The sequence below is a fragment of the Ambystoma mexicanum genome, chromosome 9, assembly GCF_040938575.1.
Source record: "Ambystoma mexicanum isolate Mex_15411 chromosome 9, UKY_AmexF1_1, whole genome shotgun sequence".
NCBI lineage: Eukaryota > Metazoa > Chordata > Amphibia > Caudata > Ambystomatidae > Ambystoma > Ambystoma mexicanum.
The window spans coordinates 957,415,612-957,441,176 of record NC_090931.1 but is presented as its reverse complement, the minus strand read 5'-3'; the positions used below and the strand labels follow the sequence as shown (position 1 = coordinate 957,441,176).

The window sequence follows — 25,565 nt, the reverse complement described above, 5'->3', positions numbered from 1 at the left end:
GTATGAACTGGGTCTGTACCTATGTTTCCAGTTGCCTGGATTAAGGATAGTCATCGGTTCGAAGGTGTGCCCCCCTCCCCTTGTTTCAGGGTTCAAGCAAATCATGCTATACTTTCTGTTTTTCAGCACCACGATTTCGGAAAAAGAAATCACAGGTCGTGATAACTGCAACAAGGCTTTGCCAAACCAGCTGGAACATGTCAGATGCTGTCTGATTGAGGGGGTGGGGGGGGGCTGGTGGGCGGGAGGTCAAGGGCTAAGCATCGACAGGCCCGGTTAGTGCTTGGATGGGAGACTGTCTTGAAAGAATACGGGTCTTGCATGTTGGGCGATTCTCCTTCCAATCACAATCAATAGAGAGAAGGACACGGGACCCTATTAAGCATCCTCATGCATGGGTTTCTGCCAAATGCTGATGAGTCACTCCTTGATACATCAACCCTTCTGGAGCCATGTTTTTAACTCATGGGTGTTACAGTCGGCAAACGGATATACATATGTTTCTTATTAAAAAATGTCTCATTTGAATAACTGCATGGACATCTTTAGTCCCATGGATAGAGCATGCGCTTCTTTCCTTCGAAGGGTGTTTTTTCCTGATCATACAGGGCTTCTTGATCCAGGAAATGAATCGTGCTCTGGGCTACGCTATGGGCGGTTGTTCCTCCTACAAGAGATGTCCAGGTCAGGAAAAAGTAAGTACACTCATACTGAGTAGTGCTCTGCATGATCTACGATTGGAACGTGTGCAATAGGTATGCCTGTCACATCAAGAGTCGTATGCGTAGCCACAACCCTCTACCACCACAGGTGGTGATTAGGCATAATGGGAAAATTCTGTTTTGAGCGAACGCAATCTTTATTCCCTCTAAGGTTTAAAGTATGGAATGTGTTAAGATACAACCAATATTCTCCAGGTATAGATTTATTGCATCACCAGATCAGGGTTTGTCATGCAGTACAGGCGGAGGAAACATACCACGGTGCTGTGCTCCACTGGATCATATGCCGGGACCTCAAACGGTATTTATTATGAATGAGCAAGATACTCTTTCAGTAGTAAGAATGGGTAAAATGGATCCTGATTAGTAATGCATTTTCTGGCATGCTGGTATCACTTGCTGTGCAAAATAGGAATTCCCTGACACAGAGCCACCTCTAGCCATGTCCTCTGTTCATCTACTTGTCCATCACATAGTGTTCCTCCTCCTCCTCCAGATCCTGGTGACGTTAACACTGTGTCTTTCAACAAGCCTATTGCACGGTAGACAACATCGATAGATCCTCTCAGAATCAGCAGCAAATGTTGATTCCCGTAGACAAATGGGTTGACGAGGTGTATGTGCTCTTCGCATTCTGCATACCTTGGTCTTAACCAAGGCAAAAGCATGGACAGATCCCAAGTTGGGCTCCCAGACTAGTATCCCTCCTTCCTAGGGGTAGTAGAAGGTCGTTTTCCAATATGGATAGTAATGGTTGCTGTTTCCTGGTCCAGCTACCAGTAAATAAATGAGGGCACTCACACTCGGGTACTTGTCCCCATCCTGTAATGAGTATTGCAGGGTTCATTTATGGATGGGGGTTGCCTTCTGTTAGATCTCCCAACATGGTATCTAGTAACTTCCAGTCATGTTTTGGGTTGTTATGCTGTCCTCTGGTTCGGCCCCAATTTACCACTGTTGCGGGTCAGAACGCAGAATCCTTGCCCATAGTGGGTTTTCAGATAAGTAGTCCAATTGTAATGTATCCTGTTCTCACCTGAGTCAGATGTGTTCACCTTCACACCAGGTTACATGCATGAAGTTCGAAGTCTTTTGTTACATATAGCCCTCGAAAACTGGCACGCTAAGCAAGGATCAGCAAGGCACATCCTGCCCCTTTGCAGAGATTGCGTCTTTCTTTCCGGTTTACTTCAAAAGAGTACTGATTCAGGGAGAAGGTATTGCCATCGAAGGCCTGGTGGTTCAAGCCACAGGGATACGCCATAACTCCGAAGGTGTCAAGATAAGTCATGTCCTTGTTGTTTCTAGGCTATTTCTAGGGCTGGTTGGATTATCTACATGCATGTGATTTTCAGTGCCTGTCACAGGTTCAAATTCTTCCTGTCAACCAAGGTGGCATTTCCCTTTCCTTAGGCCATATGGCTTCTGCCACTAATAATATGGAAAGTGTGTGGCTCCTCCAGGATCAGATAATGGCTCATATCCGTTCTTTTCTCATACTGCCTTGTTCATAAAATGTGTTCAGAATCGCATACACATAGCGTAGTGATGTTCCATACGTATTGCTTGATGATCTATGGCTACCCTGAAAAGCATATGCATGTGCTAAATCCTTGCCAAATGCCTGGGGTAAACACTAGGTACCGAGGGTCATGGGGTGGACAGTCCTGGGCACCCATAGCTTCATGGGTAATATTGAATTAACATCTCCTTATCATTCTAAGATGGTTAGGGGTTAGGTGGTGGCCATTCCTCTCGAGACTCGCACTCCACAGGTAGGGCTACATCCTGGGCAATGTTCAATGCATACTTACAAACACAACCACCAGTAAGCGGAGGGGAAAAACACACACACACACACACACACACACACACACACACACACACACACGCACGCGCGCGCGCTCTCTCTCTCTCTCTCTCTCTCTCTCTCTCTCTCTCTCTCTCTCTCTCTCTCTCTCTCTCTCTCTCTCTCTCTCTCTCTCTCTCTTCTGGGGACTGTATCACTGATTTACTTGGAAGAAGTTTACCATTGCTCTTCGTTATTTTCATGAAGCCTTTACATGATCTCCTCTTGGGGCAGGGCTTTTCCTTCGAGAATGATGCTGATGATATGCACATCCTGATAGAACTGACTGGGAATTATCAAGTCGACTCGTCAGCCCTGAACCTGATCTTCTGAAATGTGCAAATGTGGAGGAATGCCAATGGCATGTGCCTTAACAGCGTGTAAACTATTACTTTTACTATCCTCCGCTGCAAGGCCAAAATGATTTGATAAAACGTATGATCTTTAAATTGTGGATAATTGGCCGAGTAAAACCATGCGTAAAGCCAAATCTCTTGGAGTTACGCTTGATACCACTATGTCCGTGGCTGGACATATAAATGCTACCATCGGCTCATTAGTAGCTATTACCTTCGGCTTTTGAGTCAGTTAAGTCCGTTCTTGTATGATCACAATAGGGCGACTACAGCTAGGGCAATCATCAATTCCAAAATTGATTATAGTACCGCTTTGTTTGCTGGGGCTAATAAGACACAACTTAAAACCTTACCAGGGGTGACAGGCTGATAAGTCAGGAGACCGAGGTAAGTTTAAAGGTCACACCTGTACCTTGGTGTCTGTGGCGGAGGTGGAAGCCTTGCCACAACGTTTCTTTTAGCTAGAGCAGGAGTCGTGAAGATAAGGGTGGTTTTCTGTAGACGCCACCCTGCCTGATAGATGTCACACCAGGCAGGGAGACACCCCGAGCCAGCCGCCAAACAGGAAAAACTCTATTGAGGGAAAAACCTGATCTAGATGATAAATGGAACACTGGAATCCAGATTACAAGGTAAAACCACAAGTTGCAAAGGTAATCCAGGAATTGGACCGGAACCAAGGGAGGAGGCTGGAGGGAGGAAGGCGATGGACCAAGAAGGAGGAAGACCAGGTACACAAGGAATAGGAGGGTCCTGGAGGAGCCAGGAAGAAAGAGATAAGCACAATGGGAGCGCTGAGCTAGGGCAAGGATACCTTAGCGTCGAGACACACAGAGCCGTTCCTGAATCGGCTGGATATTGCCTTCGGAAGAAACACGGCATCCGGCGCTCACATCGGGGTGCACTGTTGGATCAGAAATGGAGTCCTGAAACATGTCAAATGGCAGCGCCATCTTGGAATGGAGCACTGCAGCAATGCGACGACAGGGAAGCCTACACCTAGACCACAGGGACCAAGTCCTGGACTGAGTGCTCATGACAGTATACCCCTTCCAATGTTCCAGCCAGCCGAGCATACCTGGTTGTAGCCGATGAAATCGCTGTACGAGAGGAGGGGTGTGGATGTTGGAGCTGGGTTCCCATGAGCGGTCACTAAGAGTATCCCTTCCAGTCCACCAGATATTGAAGTCGTCCACGCCGGTAGCAGGAATCGCATATGCAGGTGACCTTATATTGTGGGACTTGATCAACAAGGACCGGAGGAGGCGGAACTTACACCGGGGTAGAAAGTTGGTGGTATGTCTTCAATAAAGAAACATGTAAAACAGGATGAATCCTGTGCCAAAAAGGGGGCAATTGTAAACGATATGCCACAGGATTGATTTTCCACACGATCCGGACATATCTGAAATATCTTGGAGATTACTTTGAGGGACACAGGTGTCTCGGTAAGTACCTAGAGGAGAACCATAACTGATCATTAGGTTCATAGGAAGGGGCTTCTTTTTTTCTGCGATCTGCTTATCTCTTTAGGGTTTCTTGTGTTGTTTCCAAATGCTCAACAGCTAATTTGTTGATGAATTGTAGATCCAAAACCAACTGTTCCACAGACAGGATAGATGCTTACTTGACCTTACTTAACGGAAACACAGTAGGATGAAATCCATAGGCAAAAGAAAGGACTTTGATTAATAAAAGAGTGGATGGAATTAGTATATGAAAATTTGGGCACAGGGAGCAGAGAAACACAGTCTTCATCGACCTGTGTGGCAAAACATTTCAAATGCTGTTATAGGGTTAACCCTCTCCATGATCCCTTTGCTTTGTGGATGGTATCCACAATACAAGGCTCTGTGAATTCCGATGATACAGCACAGATCAGCCGAAAATCGAGACACAAACTGGGAACCTCGATTTGAGATGTTTGAGGGCAAGCCGTGAAGCCTGAAAACATCCGCTTAAAAAACACAAGCCATCTCTGCCACAGTGGGTAACTTGGCTAATAGGGAAAAGTGAGCCATTTTGGAAAAATACTCAACAGTGACCATAATAGCGATACAACCTTTAGAAGGAGGGAGTTCCACAATAAAGTCTGTTGCTATTTTCTGTCAAGGTCGTGAAGACAAAACGGGTTGCAAGAGAAGGCCAACCGGCTTTTCTTTGGATTCCTCAGTTTGAACACAATGGTGGCATGTTCTGACGTGCTGTTTAATACTAGAAGTCATTGAGAGCCACCAGAAATAACGCAAAATAGTATTTCTCGTAGTAGTATTTCCTCTGTGTCCCACAGGGAGTGAGCCATGACGCAGATGCAAAACTGTTTTTCTAGACTTCTCAGTATGATATGATATGATAGTTTATTTATATAGCGCCTATACACAATGTGTTTCAAAGCGCTTCAAGGCAAGGAAGGGAACAAGGGAAATACAACGAGATTCTTACAGGCCATGAACAGTAAGGATGGGAAATTAACTATCGTACTCGGCCTGATGACATTTCAGATAGGGCAAGTTCTAAGACATAGATAAGGAAGAGAGGGGCAGAGTGGGAAGGAAATGGAAACAGACAGGCGGCTACCGTACTAGGCCTGACGACATTTCTGGTAGAGCCGGAGGAAAACAAAAGGTGAGGGAGAGGGGTGCAGAAAGGGAGGGGAGGAACAAAACAAGTGACTATCGTACTAGGCCTGACAACGTTTCAGATAGTGCTGGAGGGAGGGGGGGCAACAGTAAGGGGATAGGGGAGCGACAGGCGAGGTTGCTATCATAGTAGGTCCAGGGACAATTCTGATAGAGTAAGTGCATAGAAGAAAGTAAGGGAAGGAGGGGATGAGATAGGAAAAGGGAGAGGAGAGGGGAGGAGAGAACAGAGAGTAAGCAGTCAAAAAGAGTGGAGAGTGGAGAAGCAAGAGAGGAGAGCGAATACAATTGCAGAAGTCAATAGTAACACATAATGTTGCAAGCCAGGATACAAGATGAAGATGGAACAGCATGATTCAGGGCCACCATGAGTACAGGATGCAAAGGAAGTCCAGCATGAGAGTTGAGAAAGGGTGACACACCGTGAATCAATGAAGTCCATAAAAGTATAATCCAACATTGGCCACAAGACAGTGATGGTGAAACCAGAATGCATCAGGACAGACTCCTGTGTGCAGGAGGGGGGGTGCACAAGGAAACAACACGGGAGGACCAGAGAGGGTGGGGATGGCCTGTTGGGACAGAAGGTGTAAACACATGTTGGTGCATGCTTACCTGCTGTCTTAGCAGGGGGTCTGACCGTGGATCCTCCTGGTCCGAACAGGTCCAAACAGCAATAGCCCTTTTCTTTGACTGCCCTTCACTTTGGACGCCCGGGCAAGAGACGCTCTTCATCTAAGAGTTAAGAGCAGGAAGCAAGAGGCAGGGCTAAGAAGGTGGGCGGGGCTTAGGCCAGGTGACCTAGATCCACTTACACCTGCTCCCCAGCTGTACAGGAAAAGAGGCTGGAGGGCTTCTTAAGTAGGGAAAAGAGCGGCAAGCAGGAAGGCACCAGGAGGGCTGGGCTGGCTAAGTGGCGAAAAGGAGTGGCAAGCAGGAAGGCACCAGGTGGGTGGGGCTTAGGCCAGGTGACCTAGATCCACTTACACCTGCTGCTGCAGTAGGAATTAATACTTTGTGATCTTTAAACAATAGACCTTGGCCCTCCGTAATTTCCAGGGATTGCAGATACTTTATTGAAGCACAGAGTTGACTTGACAGTTTCCTTTTTTTACTTGGTTCATAAAGCTGTCAACGGGATAAACTTCTTTTCCTTGGAGAATGTTAGAGTATGGCATGATAAAATCATTTACATCAATGTATCTGCTGGATAAGGCATTGGCAATGATGTTCTGGCTTCCGGGAGTGTAGGTGAGAAAGAAGTAGTACTGAGTGAAGAAAAAGGCCCACCGGCCTGTCAGCTGTTCCCACACTCTAAAGACTGTAAGGCCTGTATATGTCTGTGGTCTGTGCATATTTTTACAGAATCAGCGGACCCAAGAAGAAGATGCTGCAACTATAGGCAAGCTTGCCGGATTGCCAGCAATTATTTTTCTAACACCGAACAATGGCTTTCACTATAATTCAGGGTCCATGAAAGGTAGGCTAAGGGATGTTCTTCGCCATCTTCCTGAATTTGTTTGAGTACAGTACCAAAAAGCACTTTCAGATGCTAAAGACCAGTCAAAAGGAACACTTTTCTTCAGTAGTCCAGTGATGGGCAGAACCAAAGCAGAAAAATCATAAATTAACTTTCTGTAAAAATTTGCCAGCCCTAGAAAGCGTTGGATTTGCTTCACGCAAGAGGGAGTGGGCCAGTCCAAGATTGCCGCAACCATCTGGGTGTCCATAGAAATGCCTGATTGAGAAATCACAAATCCCAAATAATGAATTAATGGCTGATTGAATTGACATTTCTTGGGCTTGGCCAGTAAATGATGATGCTGTCCAGGATTTATCGGACATGGCTTACATGGTCTTCAAGGTTGGATGAAAAGATCAGGATATCGTCGAGATACATAATAACAAATTGGAACAATAAATCCGAAAATACGTTGTCCGTAAACCTCTGGAAAATGGCCAGTGTGTTCATGAGCCCAAACGGCATAACCAGATACTCACCATGGCCGAAAGGTGTCCTGAAGACCGTTTTCCACTCATCGCCTTTTCGAATACAGAGCAGGTGATATGCCCCATCTGAGATCCAATTTAGAAAATAATCACAACTCCATGCAAGGCTTAAAGGATTTCAGTTGTAGAGGGTATGTGTCTTTCAAGGTCACCTGGTTAAGTCCTCTGTAGACTAAACAAGGGCGCAGCAGGTGACTTAGATCCTCTGATTAAACCATTGCATAGGGTAACCTCCAGATAATCCTTCAGTGTTTTCTTCTCTGGGGTTGAGAAAATGACCATCTGTCCAAAAGGAACTATGCCCTTCAGAATTGTGTCATTAGCACAGTTTTCAGGTCTGTGTGGGGGGGAGCATTTTCTCCAAAGACTCTGAAAAGAAATCCTGGTAATCTTGGTATTCCTGGGGTAAATGTTGCAAATTGGATACTGATATGCAATTGATTGACCATTGGACCATGGAATTGTCGGGGTGGTGAACTGTAGCCTTGGACTAGGATAGCCGTCCAGTTTATGTACGGAGGTGCTGTTGCAGCCATTGTGTCCCTAGAACAATTGGGTAGCATGCTGCCTTAATTAGATCAAAAGATATTTCTTCGAGATGTTGGGTTAGGACTACCTGAACACAATCTGTATGTTCCTTTATGGGGCCAGAATACATCTACAGCTCGACTTCGTTAATCTGTCAGGTTATGGTATGGGTCTGTGCCCATGACATGTCCACAAAAAGACCAGCGGCTCTGCAGTGTACAGGAGCCAGGGTTGAAATTGATTGTTGCATTTCTGGGATTATAGTTACTTGTAACACAACCAAGGAAGGTTGTGTAATCACAGATACTTGTAAGGAAAGATTGGAGCACCCAGAGCTCTCCTGAATCCGTAATTCATCTAGGATCGGGAAGCTGTGTTTCCTGAGTGACGAGGTGGTACTACCGGACAATCCTTAACCAAGTGGCTTTGGGAAGCACAGTACATGCAGAGCTTTTGGGCAATCCGCATGGCTCTTTCCTCTGGAGTTAGAGGACCTTGTGCGGTTCCAAGTTGCATAGGTTCAGGCTCAGGTTGAACGTCAGAGGTTGCACCAGACGTCATAGGAGGAGATCTAAGATATGGTGTCTGCTTCTTCTTTTTTCTGTTGGTCGCTTTTGAATACAGAAATAAATTTGCAGAGCCAGTGATACTAATCCTGGGAAACTATCTGGTCAAGGTACTCTAGCCAATTCATCTTTAATCTCCTTCTTTCAAACCTCTACAAAAGAGTGTAAAAGAGGCATCACCTGGCCGTGCAGCTTCTTTAGCTAGTTGTTTGAACTTAGAAGTATAAGCCATAAGATCTTGAGAACCCCGACGACAATGAAGTAAGGATTATTGTGCTGAAAACACCATCTCGGGTCGATCAGACATAGCTCTGAAAGCAGTGAGAAAGGCAACATAATTGTCACTAATGGATCACGTCCAGTGACCAGTACAAGACAGAGCATTTCCTGAAAGGTGTGATATTACAAATCCAACTTTAGCTCTGTCAGAAGCATAAAAAAGTGGTTTGAAAGTAAAGTGAATGGTACAGGAGTCAAGAAAGTTCTGTAACCACTTTGGAAAACCATCATACTTGTCCAACACTGTGCCAAGAGACAGATTTTCCTGAGACAAGATGTCTCCAGTGAGTGCCATCTGTTTCAAGGCAGCGTTCTCTGCCTTCAGTGCCTGAACTTCTGTAGCGTTCCTGTATAGGTCTATGTCTTGCATAGGGCCCATGGTGGTAGGACGCTGTGGGCGTCTCAAACTGTCAGGACCTGTGTCTGCAATAACCTTATGATGGCTGATATGTCAGGAGACTGAGGTAAGTTTAAAGGTCTGACCTGTGCCTTGGTGTCTGAGGCGGAGGTGGAAGTCTTGCCACAACGTTTCTTTTGGCTAGAACGGGAGTCGTGAAGATGCCACCCTGCCGGATAGATCTGACACTAGGCAGGCAGATACCCTGAGCCAAATAGGAAAAACCTTCAGTGAGGGAAACGATCACTAAACTAAGTCCATTTGGACAGCTCTGACTGCGAGTGGTAATTCCTTCTGAGAATGGGACATTGCATTCTCCCTTTAACAGCGCTTACACGCAATAAAGAAATCCTAGTATGAAGCAGCACACTAAAACAGGGTGTTGTTGCAATGCTTTGCATATATCACACTGTATGCATGTATGGTTTAAGGCCAGTTATCTTGTCTTTGAATGTCTTATAGGTCTGCTCATTATCAAGTACAGCCTTTCAAGTGGGCATGCATTGAATGTATCTTTGACATACCTGACAAACGTGCAAAAGTATAGCCGAGTCATTAACTATAGACGGTTCCCGTTAGGATTGATAGTGTATATTAGCCCTCATTTCACCTTTAGCACTGCGCCCGGTAGAGTAAGGCTGAACCCCACAAAAGGTTTGTTGCAGCTGTCACATAGTCACCGACACAGCACGCCATGGCAGAACACTCTTCACAATTTAAAAACAATAGTCTCTCTACTCTCCCTTCTTTTTCCCTCCCCGGAATTGTAGTTTTGATGCATACTGACTTGACTAGACGTCCCTGGTCTTCATGGTGCAAAGTCCTAGAGGATTCTGGCGTTTGACCTTCTGGTAAGACACATCCGGGGGAATTGAGCAGCCTTACCAACACGGTCTGCTTGAGCACATTTGGGGAACCACACGCCCCCAGTTCACCAGTTTTACTTGGGAATGGTTACGATAATCTGCATCCATCCTTACTGTTCACTCTTAAAACATTCCACAATTAGCCTGCTACAACATTTACATGAGGCTTGTAGGTAACCGGACCAATGCACTTTTTCAAACACTCTTCATCCGAATGCCTCACTCCTACTCTCTTCTTTTCGCAACCCTTAGCCCTCCCTCCTCCCATAAACCTCTTTCTTTTAGAGATTGGCCATGAAAACCCAGACATTGACCCAATATGCCAACCCCCGGGCAAGCATGGGTGCTCTGAGGTCAGCATACTGGTGATTTGACACATAACATGAGAATAAAAAAGTGGTCCAGAGAAAGTTCATTGCCCTCCTTCATGTGATATGAAGATTTGGCGTTATTTGCCAGCATGTGGGTGTGATTGTGCTACTGGCATTGTTGTAGACATATCTGCAAACATAATATGGCCCTATTAACACCCTTTTCCAAAGTCTGTGTGTTGCCCAGCCAATCAGGATGGTGGAGTTCCCAGCACTATTCTCTGATAGTGCCCAGAATGCCACCCTCCAGCATGCCAGCTGCCCATTTACACTCTGCGTCCCCACTTGGCTGAGACTCACCTCACTTGGATGCCTTTCCAACCTCTCTCACCCTGACACCAGTGGTCGAAGTGAGCGGGAGCGGTGTTCCTCTACTTTTTTTAATCAAGTTTTACCGTTCCTATACTTTTATTTTAAAAAGAAACCGTTCCGGAATGGTTTTGTTTTAAAATAAAAGTGTAGGAAGAAGTTTAAACTTGCACTTTCACGGCAACGCACTGCACGTTTCCTTAAACAGCATGTGCATGTGTTTGGGGGCTTGTACTGTCTGTGGGAGGGGACGTGGTGATGGGGTTTGTGGGGAGTAGGGGAAGGCCAGTAGGGAACATAGTTCCACTGCTTCTTTTTCTACACTTCGACCACTGCCTGACACTCCTTCTAGTGCCTCACTAACCCCTGCGGCTTTGGTGCTTTTTTTATGAACACAACACTGTGGTTCCTGCGCACCCCCCTCTCCTCGCCGTCCCCCATTGTGCCATTCTTCCTCCTGCCACGTCACCTCTGTGCTGTGTTACTATGATAACACCCACGCCGAGACGTTTTCGTCTTGCTCACAGGCAATGTTCTTTTTTGGGTGCCCTGCAAGAGCATGGGGGTACTAAAAGCCTTCGTCCCTTTGCTCTGGACCTTGAAACCGGCCTTCCAGGCAGCACATGCCCACTGTTCCTTACCCCTCGTTATAGAGGGGGGCGCTAATGATTAATCCGCCCAACCCCCTTCCGAGAGAAAGGTGGGCCTCCAGGAATAAGAAAGATGATTTACTATTTTCTTAATACTGTAACTTGGTGTATGGTTTAGTGCAAACATACCCTTCGATTTCAGTTTATCAGGAAATAAACTGTAGCTGCCAGGAAAAGAAGGCCTTCGGGTATAAAAGTACTGGCTGCGTCAGACGCCCCGAGCCTTGAATGGCGCAGTCGCGCTTCCGTCTAAGGGACCGAGGACCACGTGACATGCATTGACGCCGGCTCAGCTGCAGGCACGACATCCTGCTGACAAGAGGACGCGCCTGCGCTCTCTGCCGCCAGGTGCCACGGCTTTCCTCTCACACCACATGCCACGCAACAGCTGCAAAGACTGACCTGGCAGAGTTGGGGGCCTGTTACATGTCTCCCCTGTTGGGAGGCATGGTATCGCCCAAGTGTGCTGCAGTGGTCACGTGGGGAACCACGTGACCAAGTTAATAAAGTAAACGAGCCGCTTCCGGCTCGTCAGTCGAGACCCAACTGACTCCGCGTGTGTGTGTGTTTGGGGGCACCATGCGGGTGCCCCACCACGTGTGCTGGGCCCAAGGAAGAAGCCCAGCTCCAGGACGGTGCCCCTGCCGGGCAACGCCGTCTGGACGGTGCCCCTGCCTGGCAACGCCGTCCCTGTGTGTCGCCCTGGCCCTATGAGTCAGGCCAGGATGACGACCCCGGCCTGGGTGCCCCCAGAGCCGGGGCCGCGGTAAGCCGGTTGCCATCCGGCCCATGTGTGGAGCTCTGGTGTCCCCGGAGCCGGTGGGATGAACTCCCCACCCCTTGTACCTGCAGCGTGAGCGCTGCCCATGTGCGCCTGGTCGGCTGCCACCCGACCATAACATGGGGCTGCCCGGTGGACCGGAGCAGCCCCCAACAATGGCGACGAGGCGAGGGGCTCCGCGTGCCCCCAAGAAGTTTTGGTGCGGGCCCATCTCCAACGGGGCCCACGCAGGAGACATGTCGTGGCGGGCCCAACACCAACTGGGCCTGTGAAAAAGGAGGATGGCGTACTGCCTGCCCGTCCCCTGAGGGTGTCGGGTGAAGCCCGCGGCATCAGCCGCGTGGAGGGAGCGGCTGCAGGGAGGAGGCGATCCCCTGCCCCCCTCTGTCCGTGGAGGAGTGGCGGACATCGCCGGAGGAAAATGGTGGGGCGGGCCCATCTCCAACTGGGCCCGCTATGGAGGAAGGATGGCGAACTACCCGCCCGCCCCCCCGCGGGAGACGGAACAAGTCGGCAGCTGCGCCGCAAAAAGGGAAATGTGGCCCCGGGAGGAGGAGTGGCTGCCGCCCCCCCCGTGCGAGGGAGGATCTGCGGCATCGACCGCTGGGGCGGCTGCCCGCCCCCCCATCCGTCCGAGGAGGTGGAGGGACGCGTGAGCGGCCCCCGCTGCAGCAGGGAGAATGCGGGTGGTCACCCGCGAGGGAGAGGGGTGCGGCCCCCCAAGAAGAAATGGAGTGGCATCCGCCACAGTGGAGCACGGAGCAGCCCCCCCCCCACCGGTCGGCTGTGGCGATGGGCGCCGCATGAAGAGATATGAGGCGGGCCGCATACCAACTGGGCCCGCCAGAACATTGAGGAGATCGCTCCGAGGAGCGGGCGGGAGAGATGTGGCGGCTGCGGCAGGAGTAAGGAGGTGAGCCGCCGCCCCCCCCCTGGGAAAGAGCAGCGAGGTTCGCTGCAAGGAAACAACGGAGGCAATGGAGGCCCGTGGCGGGTTTCCCACTGCAGAGGAGGGGGTGCGGGGGCGGGGCCTGAACGACCCGGGCCCGCAGCGGTGAAAATGGAGAAAAAAAACATGGAAAATGCTCCGACCGGAGCCAAAAGAGAAAAAAAGTAAAATGGGCCCACGGATTCCTGCGGAGGCCCTGTTCGAACAAAGAAAAGGGGCGGGGCCTATGATCACCGAGCCCATAATGGAAAAGGAGAATATGGGTGGCCCATTACCATCTGGGCCTGCAGCAGCTGGATGGAGCAACAGTCGTGAGGGCTGCTGTAGGGCTCGTAGCCAGAGGGCGCCCCCACAACGGAAGGGAAGGCAAGGGGGGCACAATGTCGGATGATGACAGCCATGCGAGGAGCGCAAGGAGAAGGACAGTGGCCCCCTGAAAAGGAGGGCCCGATGGGAGGTCTGCGGGCTGCCGGCTACAACAGTAAAAACCTGCCCCAAGAGGGGAAGCATAAGGAGTCGCCTGCTGCCATGGTGCCATCACAGCAGCACCTCAGACTGTGTACTCGGCCGATGTGGCCCCTGGGCCTCCCCAGGTGCGGCTTTGCCGGCCCTTTTGGACTTTGACATCTGCCCATGAGAGAGAAGAAGTGGGACATAAGGGGCCTGCTGCCAGGGTGCCAGTAGCCCATCACAAGCGCCCTCCAGACAGTGGACTTGGCCGATGTGGCCCCTGGGCCCCCCCAGGTGCGGCTTTGCCGGCCCTTGAGTGGTGAACTGAACTGTTATGGGTGGCTGCCCACGTATGATGTCGGACTGGTCTCCTGCAGACCTTCAATTACTTAATATGGACTCAATAGCCATCTCCATGAAGACTGGGACCCTGCAGACCCTGGACTTGCTTAAAATGGCCCATTCAAGTGGCGATGTGAAGCTGTGATCCTGCATATTGTGGCCATGCTTTAAATGGTGCCAGGGGGGTCAACAAGGGCGGCATTCAGTAATAGTAAAACCACTCACCCAGGTTAATAAAGGGTGTATTAGTAGAGTGGTTGTAGTGGTAGTAGTGGTGGTTATGGTGGGGCGTTGTTATTTTTGTTTGTTTCATTGTTATGAAAAAGGAGGAGTGTTACATGTCTCCCCTGTTGGGAGGCATGGTATCGCCCAAGTGTGCTGCAGTGGTCACGTGGGGAACCACGTGACCAAGTTAATGAAGTAAACGAGCCGCTTCCGGCTCGTCAGTCGAGACCCAACTGACTCCGCGTGTGTGTGTGTTTGGGGGCACCATGCGGGTGCCCCACCACGTGTGCTGGGCCCAAGGAAGGAGCCCAGCTCCAGGACGGTGCCCCTGCCGGGCAACGCCGTCCGGACGGTGCCCCTGCCGGGCAAAGTTGTCCCTGTGTGTCGCCCTGGCCCTATGAGTCGGGCCAGGATGACGACCCCGGCTTGGGTGCCCCCAGAGCCGGGGCCGCGGTAAGCCGGTTGCCATCCGGCCCATGTGTGGAGCTCCGGTGTCCCCGGAGCCAGTGGGATGAACTCCCCACCCCTTGTACCTGCAGCGTGAGCGCTGCCCATGTGCGCCTGGTCGGCTGCCACCCGACCATAACATGGGGCTGCCCAGTGGACCGGAGCAGCACCCAACAGGGCTGCCGCTGCCGTCCACGGGGGGGGTCAGCAGACACCCTGCTTTGTGATAAAAGGGCAGCATTTTTAATGTGATTAACCGGAGGTGGAAGTGCAGTATAAATCATTGGCACATAATACTGCTTGTTCATTCTCTTTTTAAATAGCCACCTGCATTTTCTGTCTCCTGGGCCAAATATAGAACCAGCCGGGGGCGGGCAACTGAGCACTGCCCATTCCCAAGTCACCCTGCGGTCTGGGGGTCTGCAGCCGGAGCACCTTAACGACCTGGCAAACACATTTCCTTTTTCAGCAGCAGAGCCCTCCACACGCCTGATGGACCATTTCCAACGGACAGACCTCAAAGCACCAGTTACTTAGAACGTCTGTGATAGTTAAGCAGCACAAAGCACCCATTTAAGATGTGTTTATATCCATGGTGTCTACTTTACTTTGACATGTACAAAAATAAAGTTTAATTTTATGTCACTAGTCACTATGACACTAAAACGGAAGCACTAGAACACCACATCAACACCACTCTGACCCTGAACCATTCAAAACCTCAACTGACCAGTGTCACACTAGATAACAAGACAATAGATATTACCTACCCAGTCCCCACAACCGTAGAAAGGGTTCAGATGCACCTACCAACCCAAACAATACTCACAATGATACAGTTGGGCCAGCGCAGCACCAACAAAGCGAGTCGGCCCACGAGGAACCTGCATCAACCCAACCCCCAGGTATACAACTCTAACGGAATCAGGAGTACCTGAATCAGGATCCAGACCCCACTAACCCAACCCTCAATCTTCTGCATACTTAAACCACACAAAGCCACACAGCCATCTCTCTCCCAGCAATCCGCACGCACTTTACCACACCGCATCAACAACACATAAACATCACCTACAGCACTCAAGGTCTCGCCCGACCCGATACTAGCACCAAAGCCCAGTACTCGGTGTATACCGAGCTAAAGCTGCCAACAGCACATCACTTCTCCCACTCTCCTGCTCCCCCCCTCCCGACTAACCCTACCCACCCTTCCTGTTTACAGATCCGCCAGAGCGCCTGGGGACCAATTCTGTTGGTGACGGTGCGCTATATAAGTACCTTTAACATAACATAACTAGTCAAATGCTCTCAGCATCAGGCATAACGACGAGCTGGAGGTCTGTGAGAAAGAATCTCCACGTCCAACTAATTTTATGCCACCGTTTCTTGTTTTGCATGTCTGAAAGCACTGAAAGTAAGGTGGGGTTAACCCTATTCTTCAGGCGTGCATTATCTTGCATTCTGGGACTTATAGTTTACTATTCAGGTTGTGGAACATAAAGCTACAATGATATTCTTTTGGCTTAACATGTCGCTTTAAGGATTTACATGTTGTCATGTGGGTTTACTATGCAACGTGGGTATTTCGTAAGTGAACATTATAAGGCGGTATTATTGTGTGCCTAGAAACCCAAAACTTAAATATTTGTGTAACATAATTTAAGAATAAAAAAGTGGTTCAGAGGGAAACCAGTGCCCTCCTTCAAGCTGTATGAAGATTTAGCGCTCTCTGTCAAAATGTGGGTGTGATTGTGGCAGAAATATTTGCAAAGTTTTTGCTTGATTTTAGCCCATTCATTTAAACATAATATGGCCCTATTAAGACCCTTTTCCTAAGGTTGAGCGCTGCCCAGCCAATCAGGATGGCTGAGTTCCCAGCACTATTCTCTGATAGTGCCCAGAATGCCACCTCCCGCGTGCCAGCTCCCCATATACACGCCGCGTCCCCATTTGGCTGAGACTCGCCTTTTCACTTGGACGCCTCTCCAACCTGCCTCGCCCTCACACTCCTTCTGGTGCCTCACAGGTCTCTCTGTGGCTTTGGCGCCTTTTCTTATATCCACTGTGCTGCCTGCGCACCCCCTCTCCTGTGCTCCTCGCCAGCCTCCTTTACGCCATCCATCCTCCTGCCCCCTGTCAACTAGGTGCTGCGTTACTATGATAACACCCACGCCAAGGGTGTTTCCTCTTGCCCACAGACATATTATTTGTGGGGTGCCAGCGACAGTGTAGAGGCTGCTAAACGCCTTATTGCCCCCACCTAACCCCTCGCCCCGGCAGCCGACAATGTCGATATTATCTGCCTAAGCTCACCTAATGGACCTCCCTTTATGCGGCACTGTCAAATCGGTCTTCCAGGGTCCAAATGCCCAATGTTACCCCTCACAGAGGGTTGGGGTTGGGGGGGGGGGGGCGCTAATGCTTAATCCGCCCAACCCCCTTCAGAGAGAAAGGAGGGCCTCCACGGATAGGACAGATGATTTACTGTGAGTAAAAGTAAAGCTGGGAAAGTATGTGGTCAAATGTGGTCAAATTAGCAGTGTAGGTTAAAAACATCGCTTCCCTCTTTAGCCAACATGCGTGAACATGGTCCAAACACTGAATCTCACTCGGTCTTAACTGCACACATTGGAGTCCTCATTAGTGATTCACACTGAAAGACAGACACTCCTGCAATGGGACAGTTTGAATGGGTAGGAACAGAGTAACGTACCCCCCGTGGTTCCCTGTTAGTGGCCCCCCAAAGTCGCCGCTTAGATTTGCATTATTGGTGCACTGGCCCTGCCTCAGTGCTAAAGCAATTGATTAGGGATAGAAATGTATGGTCTTGGCAGCCAGTCGGTCCACTGCCCCAGAGGGTTTGGTGCACTGATCGGAGCCACCCTTGGTTTTCTCCCCTGTTGCTGCCTGTCGCAGAAGTTGCTTGGCCCATGCCTACTGCCCCACGGGGGAATGAGTGAACCCCTTCGCTATGTCCTGTTATGCTACGTGATTGCATCTTTCCTAGCACTCCTTCTGGCATTGTCTAATTTTCTGGGAGCTTCAGGATCTTCACGCATTGGGGTAGGGGATTAATGCAGCAGCAGGGCAAGAGGGCTTTGCCACAGTGTTGATGTGTGCAGATCTGAAGACGGGCCTCGGTGCGGTGTAAGGTTTAGATATTTTGAGACCTGCCTGCAACAGTAGTTCATGTGCACTCCAGGGTGTTGAGATACTTGTTTGTGTGATTGCCTGTGGTTCTGTCAGAGTGGGGCTTAAAGAGTGTGGGGAGTTGTGTTGATGTATCTGTGGTGGGTTAGTTTGAGGGTGAGGGGAATTGAGTGCAGACACGTGCCCCCCAGAGGATAGATGTTCCATTGTGTAACCAGTGTTTTTTCAGGGGACAGGTTGTGTGCCACAGTGTATTGTCAGTTCGGGCAGTTGGTAAAGTGCTTTTGAAGCAGCATTTGTTCCTATCTCTTTCTCCAGTCAGTGCTGAACTTGATTACATGGACCCACCATGCCGGTCAGATAGCACAGCGAGTAGAGTGCTCGCTCTGACATCCGTGGAGAGCCTGCCCACGGAGGTTTGAATCCCGGCAGGGCCCAACTCAGCCTTTCATCCTTCCAAGGTCGATAAATGAGCACCACATACCGTGGGTAATAAGCAATGCTCACATTCCTGAGGGTTCGTTGCACTATATAAAAAATAAAGTGTGAGAATTTAAGGCTTTCGAAGTGCACTTTAAACAGCAGCAGCACACAGAACATGGATGGGTTTTGCTTCCGTTTGTTTTTGCCAGTATCTCACCAGGGAAGGGATGGACCTGAGGATCAGAGGAGTGTGACTCACCAGAACAGCTAAATAACAGAGGCCCGATGACCAGAGAGGAAACTGACCCCAGAGCTTTGCTTTGACTGCAGTTTTACTTCAGTCCATTTTTAGTTTTGGTTAGTAGGCAGGGCTTATTAGGCACAGGTGAGTACTGGAGTAAAGCCAGGAGGGAGATGACATGTGAGTAGGGACTCACAGCTTGAGGGTGGTGGTTAGGTATTTACCAACCCATTGACTACCCCAGGCCATGTTGATCCCTACGGCAATTCCCACTCACCAGCTGCTTCTCCCCGCCCAAAGCTCATCCCCCTGCGATGTCTTTGAGCTAGCCCTATCAAGCAGTAGCATCAAACCCTGACCCTTGCAGTGTTATTTTTAAGTAGTCTTCTGAGAGTTAATGGCCTAATTGCAGCTGCAAATGCACTAAAGGTGTAATAAAGATGCCTTAAAAAAGTGTGCGCTCAGCCACTCGATTCATATCTGTTCCTTGCAGGTCCTGCCCAAGCAAACATTGACAAAGTCAACAGTCTCGGTTTGTGTTTAGGTGTTAGGCACGCATATGCCAGATACTTATATGGCTAGATAAGCACACTGTGTTCCAGCTGTTGTATCTTATGACATATTGGCACCATTATGGCAGCGACAGGCAAATGATTGTTCTATGCCTACATACAGGCTAACACTGTTGTCTTTGCCAATGCTTGGATGCATTTAAAGTGAAGTGGCTGCGGCTGGGGGATTACTGGCAACTCCAAAGCACATTGAGTTTGCAGTATGGGGATGGGCCTGCCCAAAGTTTAGAATTTCTGTTTTGCTAAATTACTGCTATTGAACAAGTAAAATAATTCATAAGAGAATGATACAGCAATTTAAAATGAACATTAAAGCGTCACCTGTCATTGGGCCTCATTACAAGTTTGCCAGTCCAGGAACTACGGTACCGGTAAGCTTGCCAGTAGCGTAGTTCCCGGACCAGCAGACTACGAGTTGTGCTCGCGGGTGCCTTTTTGCCCGCCAGGTCGGACCTGGTGGGCAGAGCGGCACCCGTGAGCACAGCATGCGGCTTCCTCATTCCCATTGACCCACAAAGGGCTCAATGGGAATGGGGAAGAACTTTTTTCGGTGCCCTGGAATGGGCAATTACCGGGTCCGCCGAAAAAAAAACGACTCTGGCGGCAGCCGTTCCTGTATTACAGGCACGGCTGTCCGCCAGGGTCGTAATGAGGCCCATAGATGGATTAACTTCCTGTACTGTTCATGTTGGAAAATTACATTTTTACCATACAATGGGGCTCATTACAAGTGTGTCGGTCTGGAACAAAGGTGCCTGTAAGCTACCTGCACCGTTGTTACCGGACTGGCATACTCCGAGTACTGCGGCCGGGTGCCATTCCTCCCACCAGGTCTGACCTGCTGGGAGGAACGGCACCCGGCCGCACACTTTGACGAAAGCACCTGCTTCCGTCCGCCCCATTCCCATTCAGTCCAATGCTACCGCGAGAGTCATAATGAGGCCCAATGTATTGATTCTTGGACGAGGCTGTGGGGCTAAAACATGTCTGTGCCTTGGAGAAGGGCCTTCTTTCTAGAACAAGGGCGCGCTCCATTGGTTGCAGACCAAAAGGAATAACGAAAGCATGAGGTCAGTCTAGAAATATATCCCGGCATCGCCATGACGAGATTGCTGAAGGCAGCCACCTTCTCGGGTAGGAGGAGTGTCTGGGGAGGGGCAAGTGACAGATGCATCGCTTTAAATAATCACAAGGACACTTCCTTCCACTCCCCATCCTCATGCCGTGGTTGCAGGGCAGCTCAGTCGGAAAGGCATGAAACGTGGGAAGTGGAAACTACAAACGGGGCACTGGCCGAACCCACTGTGCTGCCTAGAGGACTCTGCCCGGATCTCCACTGACATGCAGCCAAAGAGGCCAGAGTCTACAGGCGCTGGAGGTACACGTGTAGGAGACAGAGAAGGCGGGGTAGTGGCTGTGGGGGTGAAGAACATGTTTAAAATGGCTGAACATTCTGTGGCTTCTATATTCACTCCGAGGTTAACAGTGCCCATCGGATTCTCGCTCTGGACTCGGAGTCCTTGCGCTGGATCCAGCCAGACCCAAACTGACACTTTGCCACAGGGCTCCCGCTAACCACTGATCACATGCACTGACACCCTCTAAGCACCCTGAGGCAAGAGACCACTCTCACCTGCCACAGTGATGTGGAATCTCACTCTGACACCATGTGTGATACCCCAAACTGCTTACCACACCGATGTGTAATCTGTGACACTCATGTGCTGTGGAAGGCATCATACCCTAAGCACTCAGTGCCGAGAGACCACTCCTGCTTAACCACACTAAGCACCCTGAGCCAAGAGACCACTCCCGCTTAACCACACTAAGCACCCTGAGCCAAGAGACCACTCACGCTTACCACACTAAGCTCCCTGAGCCAAGAGACCACTCCCGCTTACCACACTAAGCACCCTGAGCCAAGAGACCACTCCCGCTTACCACACTAAGCTCCATGAGCTAAGAGACCACTCCCGCTTACCACACTAAGCACCCTGAGCCAAGAGACCACTTCCCACACTAAGCACCCTGAGCCAAGAGACCACTCCCGCTTACCACACTAAGCACCCTGAGCCAAGAGGCCACTCCAGCTTACCACACTAAGCTCCCTGAGCAAAGAGACCACTCCCGCTTACCACACTAAGCACCCTGAGCCAAGAGACCACTCCCGCTTACCACACTAAGCACCCTGAGCCAAGAGACCACTCCTGCTTACCACACTAAGCACCCTGAGCCAAGAGACCACTCCTGCTTACCACACTAAGCACCTTGAGCCAAGAGATCACTCTCACCTACCACACTGATGTGTATGTAATCTGTGGCACACATGTGCTGTGGAAGGCCTCTTACACTAAACACTCTGAGCCAAGAGACCACTGCCGCTTTCCACACTAAGCACTCAGAGCCAAGAGACCACTCTCACCTACCACACTGTTGTGTAATCTCACTCTGACTCTGAGACCCAAGACTTTCAGGTGGTTTCAAGGCCTGGCTCCCCTTAGGTACCAAACCATACTCAACAGCCACACTAGGGTGCGGGTGGAACGGCATCACTGCAGCCGGGAGTGCAGCCAGTCACCTGGATAACTTCTTCCTCCTCACGAGACACCTCTCAGCTCTAAGGGTGCATGATAAAAGCTAAGGTTGCCTTTATAAATGCGCCCCGACACAGCCGCATGCCTCGCACTTCCGAGGAGGAGAACTCCTACACGGGCAACGCCAGCACCACATCCCAACGCAAGCCTTGAGGTCCACACACTCTTCGAGGTGCTATAAAAGGGTTCTCGCTCATGATCTAGCAAAGTAACTAGGATTTTCTTTCTGGATATCACACACTAGAGCGGTGAGAAGTCAGCCGAAGTGCTCCCAGCGGGCCCCGCCTACAGAGTAGGAAAGAATGCACATATTGTTTCTGGAAATACATGAGTCTTACTTTTTTACCCTAAAGCTTCTCCTCAGCACAGTGGTGGGGTGGAAGGTTGCCCTCCGCGCCGCTTGCTGTGCGCCTAAGCCATGCTGCGAAATCCTTTGCTGTGCAATTTACCATGTGCTAATGCTTTTATTACTGCACGTCACGCGCGACCTTTTATGATTGCTTGCCTTTACCTCTCATCTTATCCTTTATTATTACCCCCGTGCCTGCATTGCTTGCCCTATATTACTGTTCCCTTTACTGCACAGTTTGCATTTAGTATTCTTTTTCTTGAACACACATCTTGTCATGCATTATATTGTCCTTAACTGCAAATGTTGCCATTTATCACTGCCTCTTATGCTGCATACCGTACCCTGTATTATTACTCCCCTTACTGCTCACTTTGGGACTGCAATGCCACTTCCTTTACTGCCCACCATACTATACCATATTGCTTCCTGTATACGTCATAGCCTATGCTGTACTACTGATTCCCTTCCTGCACACCTTCTCATGCATTATTGTGTCCTTTACTGCACACCTTGAAATGCATCACTGCTTCCCTTGCATCACTGCTTCCTTTACTGCACACGTTGACATGCATCACTGCTTCACTTGCATCACTGCTTCCTTTACTGCACACATCCTCATGCATCACCACTTCCTTTACTGAACACCTTGTCATGCATTGTTGCTTCCTTTACTGGATACTTTGGCATGCTTCACTGCTTCACTTGCATAACTGCTTCCTTTACTGCACATCTTGGATGCATTATTGCGTCCTTTAATGCACACCTTGACATGCATTACTGTTTCCTTTGTTGCCCAGTATGCCTTCTATTATTGCTTCCTGTGCTGCAAAACATGCCCTGTATTGCTCCCTTTACTGCACACTTTGGCTTGAAATAGCTCCCCCTTTCCACCCCCTCCCCCACACTTCTCATCAATGCCCATGCACAGCTGAATACCACAATGCCAAGTAGGACCACGACTGTATATATTGTTGTTGCTTTTTGCTGGAGGAGAGCCCAAGAGGGAAGTGCTTAGGGGAGCCAGGAGGAGCACCTCAGGCTAAGTGGTAGTGCAAGCGGCTCTCAGGGGTGCTTTGTGGAGCCACCATGCAGGGGCCAGCAGGACAATGGAAACGGGGAGGGTGGGGGGTGCTGGTAATAACTGGGAGGAAGGGCCTGAGAGCCTGTGATTCATGAGGATCAGGCCACCGGTTACAGCAGCAGAGAGGGGCTGGGGGAGGGGGGTAGCAAGGAAGGGAAAGAGGTGTGTGCTTCCTTTGCTGCACACGTTGCTATTTACTACTGCTTTAGAAACCTATCTGAGTTGCAGAATGTCAATGTTTAAAGGAAAGTGCTGGCTGTACCTGGTAGAAGTAGGACATGATGGGTTGATCTTTGTTCTCGTCGTCTACGTACACGCCTCCAACCACATAGACTTGGTTCGTGTTGGTGACGATGCTGGAATGATTTCTAGGGATCTGCTCGGCCAGAGCCACCAGGAAGCACTCATTTTCGAGGGGGTCATAGGCCACAGCTGCAGTGTCACTGATCAGGAGGACAAGGTCCTTGACAAACATGCCGTGCCTTGGAATGTCATTCAGGTACCCAGGGAGCAAATCCTCATCGCCCACGTCTCCGTTGACCGCATCCGCCTCTTTGCTTTTGGTGACTTCCGGCAGTTTTCCAGCAAAAGCATCTTTGATAACCTTCATTTTCTTGACGATCTCAGGGTTGCCTTTAAGGATATCATCCTTTTCCACATGTTCTTGGAAATACTTCTCCGGCATTAAGCGGAAGCGGATGCAGTCAAAGACTTCGCCTAGACTTTTCACCTTGTTCTCTTTGTCTGTCCGGGCCCATTTCATGACAGCTTCAAACACCACTTCCTCCTTCTCTACGTTCAGGGAGTCGGTGGAGATGACCGAGATGAGTTCATGGGGGGCAAGTTGCATGAAATCATCTTCTTTGCAGATTTGCTCAAAGCGGTCGGACACGTAATCTCGGGCCGTCACCGCCAGCCTCGGGCAATCGAGAAGGAGGCCCAACCTAAAGATAGCCAGACAGTTATTGGGGGCAAGTCTTCTCTGGAGGTATGTAACGCACACAGTGAAGACGGAGGGGATTTGGAAACGGCTAGCCAGTGCAAAGATATCTTGTACGTTCGAGTCGTCGAGGGCGATATCGGCCGAGTAGAGGTATCGGAGGATCACCTCCATGACAGCCGGATCAACATTCTCCAAAACCACCTCCTTCTTCTTCTCATTTTCTTCTGATAAAAAGTACTCACGGAAGTATGGGCTGCATGCAGCCAAGATGAGCCTGTGGCAAGGCAAGCTTTTGGTGCCCGCTTTTAAGTGGCAGTCAACGAACTTGGTCTCGTCCAGGAGCTCTTTTAAACCGTCTTGGAGAAGGGTGGACTGATAGAGCCTCAGTTCTTCTGAGAGGTCCTTGCGGGGATCCATTTTGTGAACCGGACGGGTGCTGGGGAAGGAGCTGGCCCAGGATGTTCTCCGCTCAGGGGTCTGGCTGCAAAAAGGCAGAGAAGCCTGCTCTGCCCAGCGTGAAGACCCTGTAACGCAATCCCGCCAGCTAAATATAGGTGCAGGCCCTTGCAGTCTGGAATTCAGGCCGGTATATTTGGAAAGGCGACAGCAGCTGTCACAGACGGAAAGAAACAACTGTAGCTTATGGTCGCTATGGAAATAAGCACGAGGCCCACCTCACAATCTCATCCCCAGCCCTTAAATAACGCTTAGCCTACATTTCTTTTACACTATTTTCACTGAAACGTGTAGAAAAGTTTTAAAAAGCACTCTAGTCTGCAGAAGATTCGCAAAACAAACAATACATACCCTCTAAAATACACAGGATGCATTTCGAGCTTTGCAACATTCACAAAAAAAAAGTTTACAACATACATTTCAGCCACGAATGAATATTTAGCCACTTCGTCAATTTAAACATTTAATCCTACTCTTTTCCGAAACTGAAATGTGCACATAAAAATGTCTTCTTTGTTTCTGGAAGCTTTTTTAACATGATTTGTCAGTGTTTCGGCCTCTTTTTGTTATTTAGCCTGATTTGATGCCGTTGTTTACAGTCATTCTTCGTATGCTTACATTTGTAATCCCTCCACTGCAAGTGTAGTATTCTTATCATGGCTGCTGCCCCTGCACCCGGCGGCCTTTCATCTAGTTGCAGCACATGGGCATATTGGCAATACGCACGCTGCTCCCTGGTGGTCTGGTGGTAAGGATTCGCTGCCGTAGACAGGGTCTGATTTCTCAGGGGCAACGCGCTCACCTTGGAAATATATGACAGTGCAGTGCACCATGGGTTAGATCACTGGTCGAGCGCTTAAATGCCCAAGAAATCCAACATGAAGCGCTATGTAAATTGTCAATTGCCACAGTACACACAAGAGCATACAAACCACCTCCCTGTGAAAACAGAAAGGGCATTGTAGAAGCATTAGGTACTTATTCTCTACATAAATATCTAGAGACTGGGAATGTTCC

General features: G+C 49.6%; 1 protein-coding gene across 1 annotated transcript in view; it reads right to left on the bottom strand.

The window, feature by feature from the left end:
• KLHL41 (kelch like family member 41) overlaps positions 1–24,594 on the bottom strand; it is a 94,012-nt gene extending 69,418 nt beyond the window's left edge. The window contains exon 1 of the mRNA XM_069616161.1: positions 23,412–24,594. Within this exon, the coding sequence (XP_069472262.1) occupies positions 23,412–24,509 (1,098 nt within the window). The 5' untranslated portion in view covers positions 24,510–24,594. The remainder of the gene's footprint in view (positions 1–23,411) is intronic.
• Between the last annotated feature and the right edge of the window lie 971 nt (positions 24,595–25,565).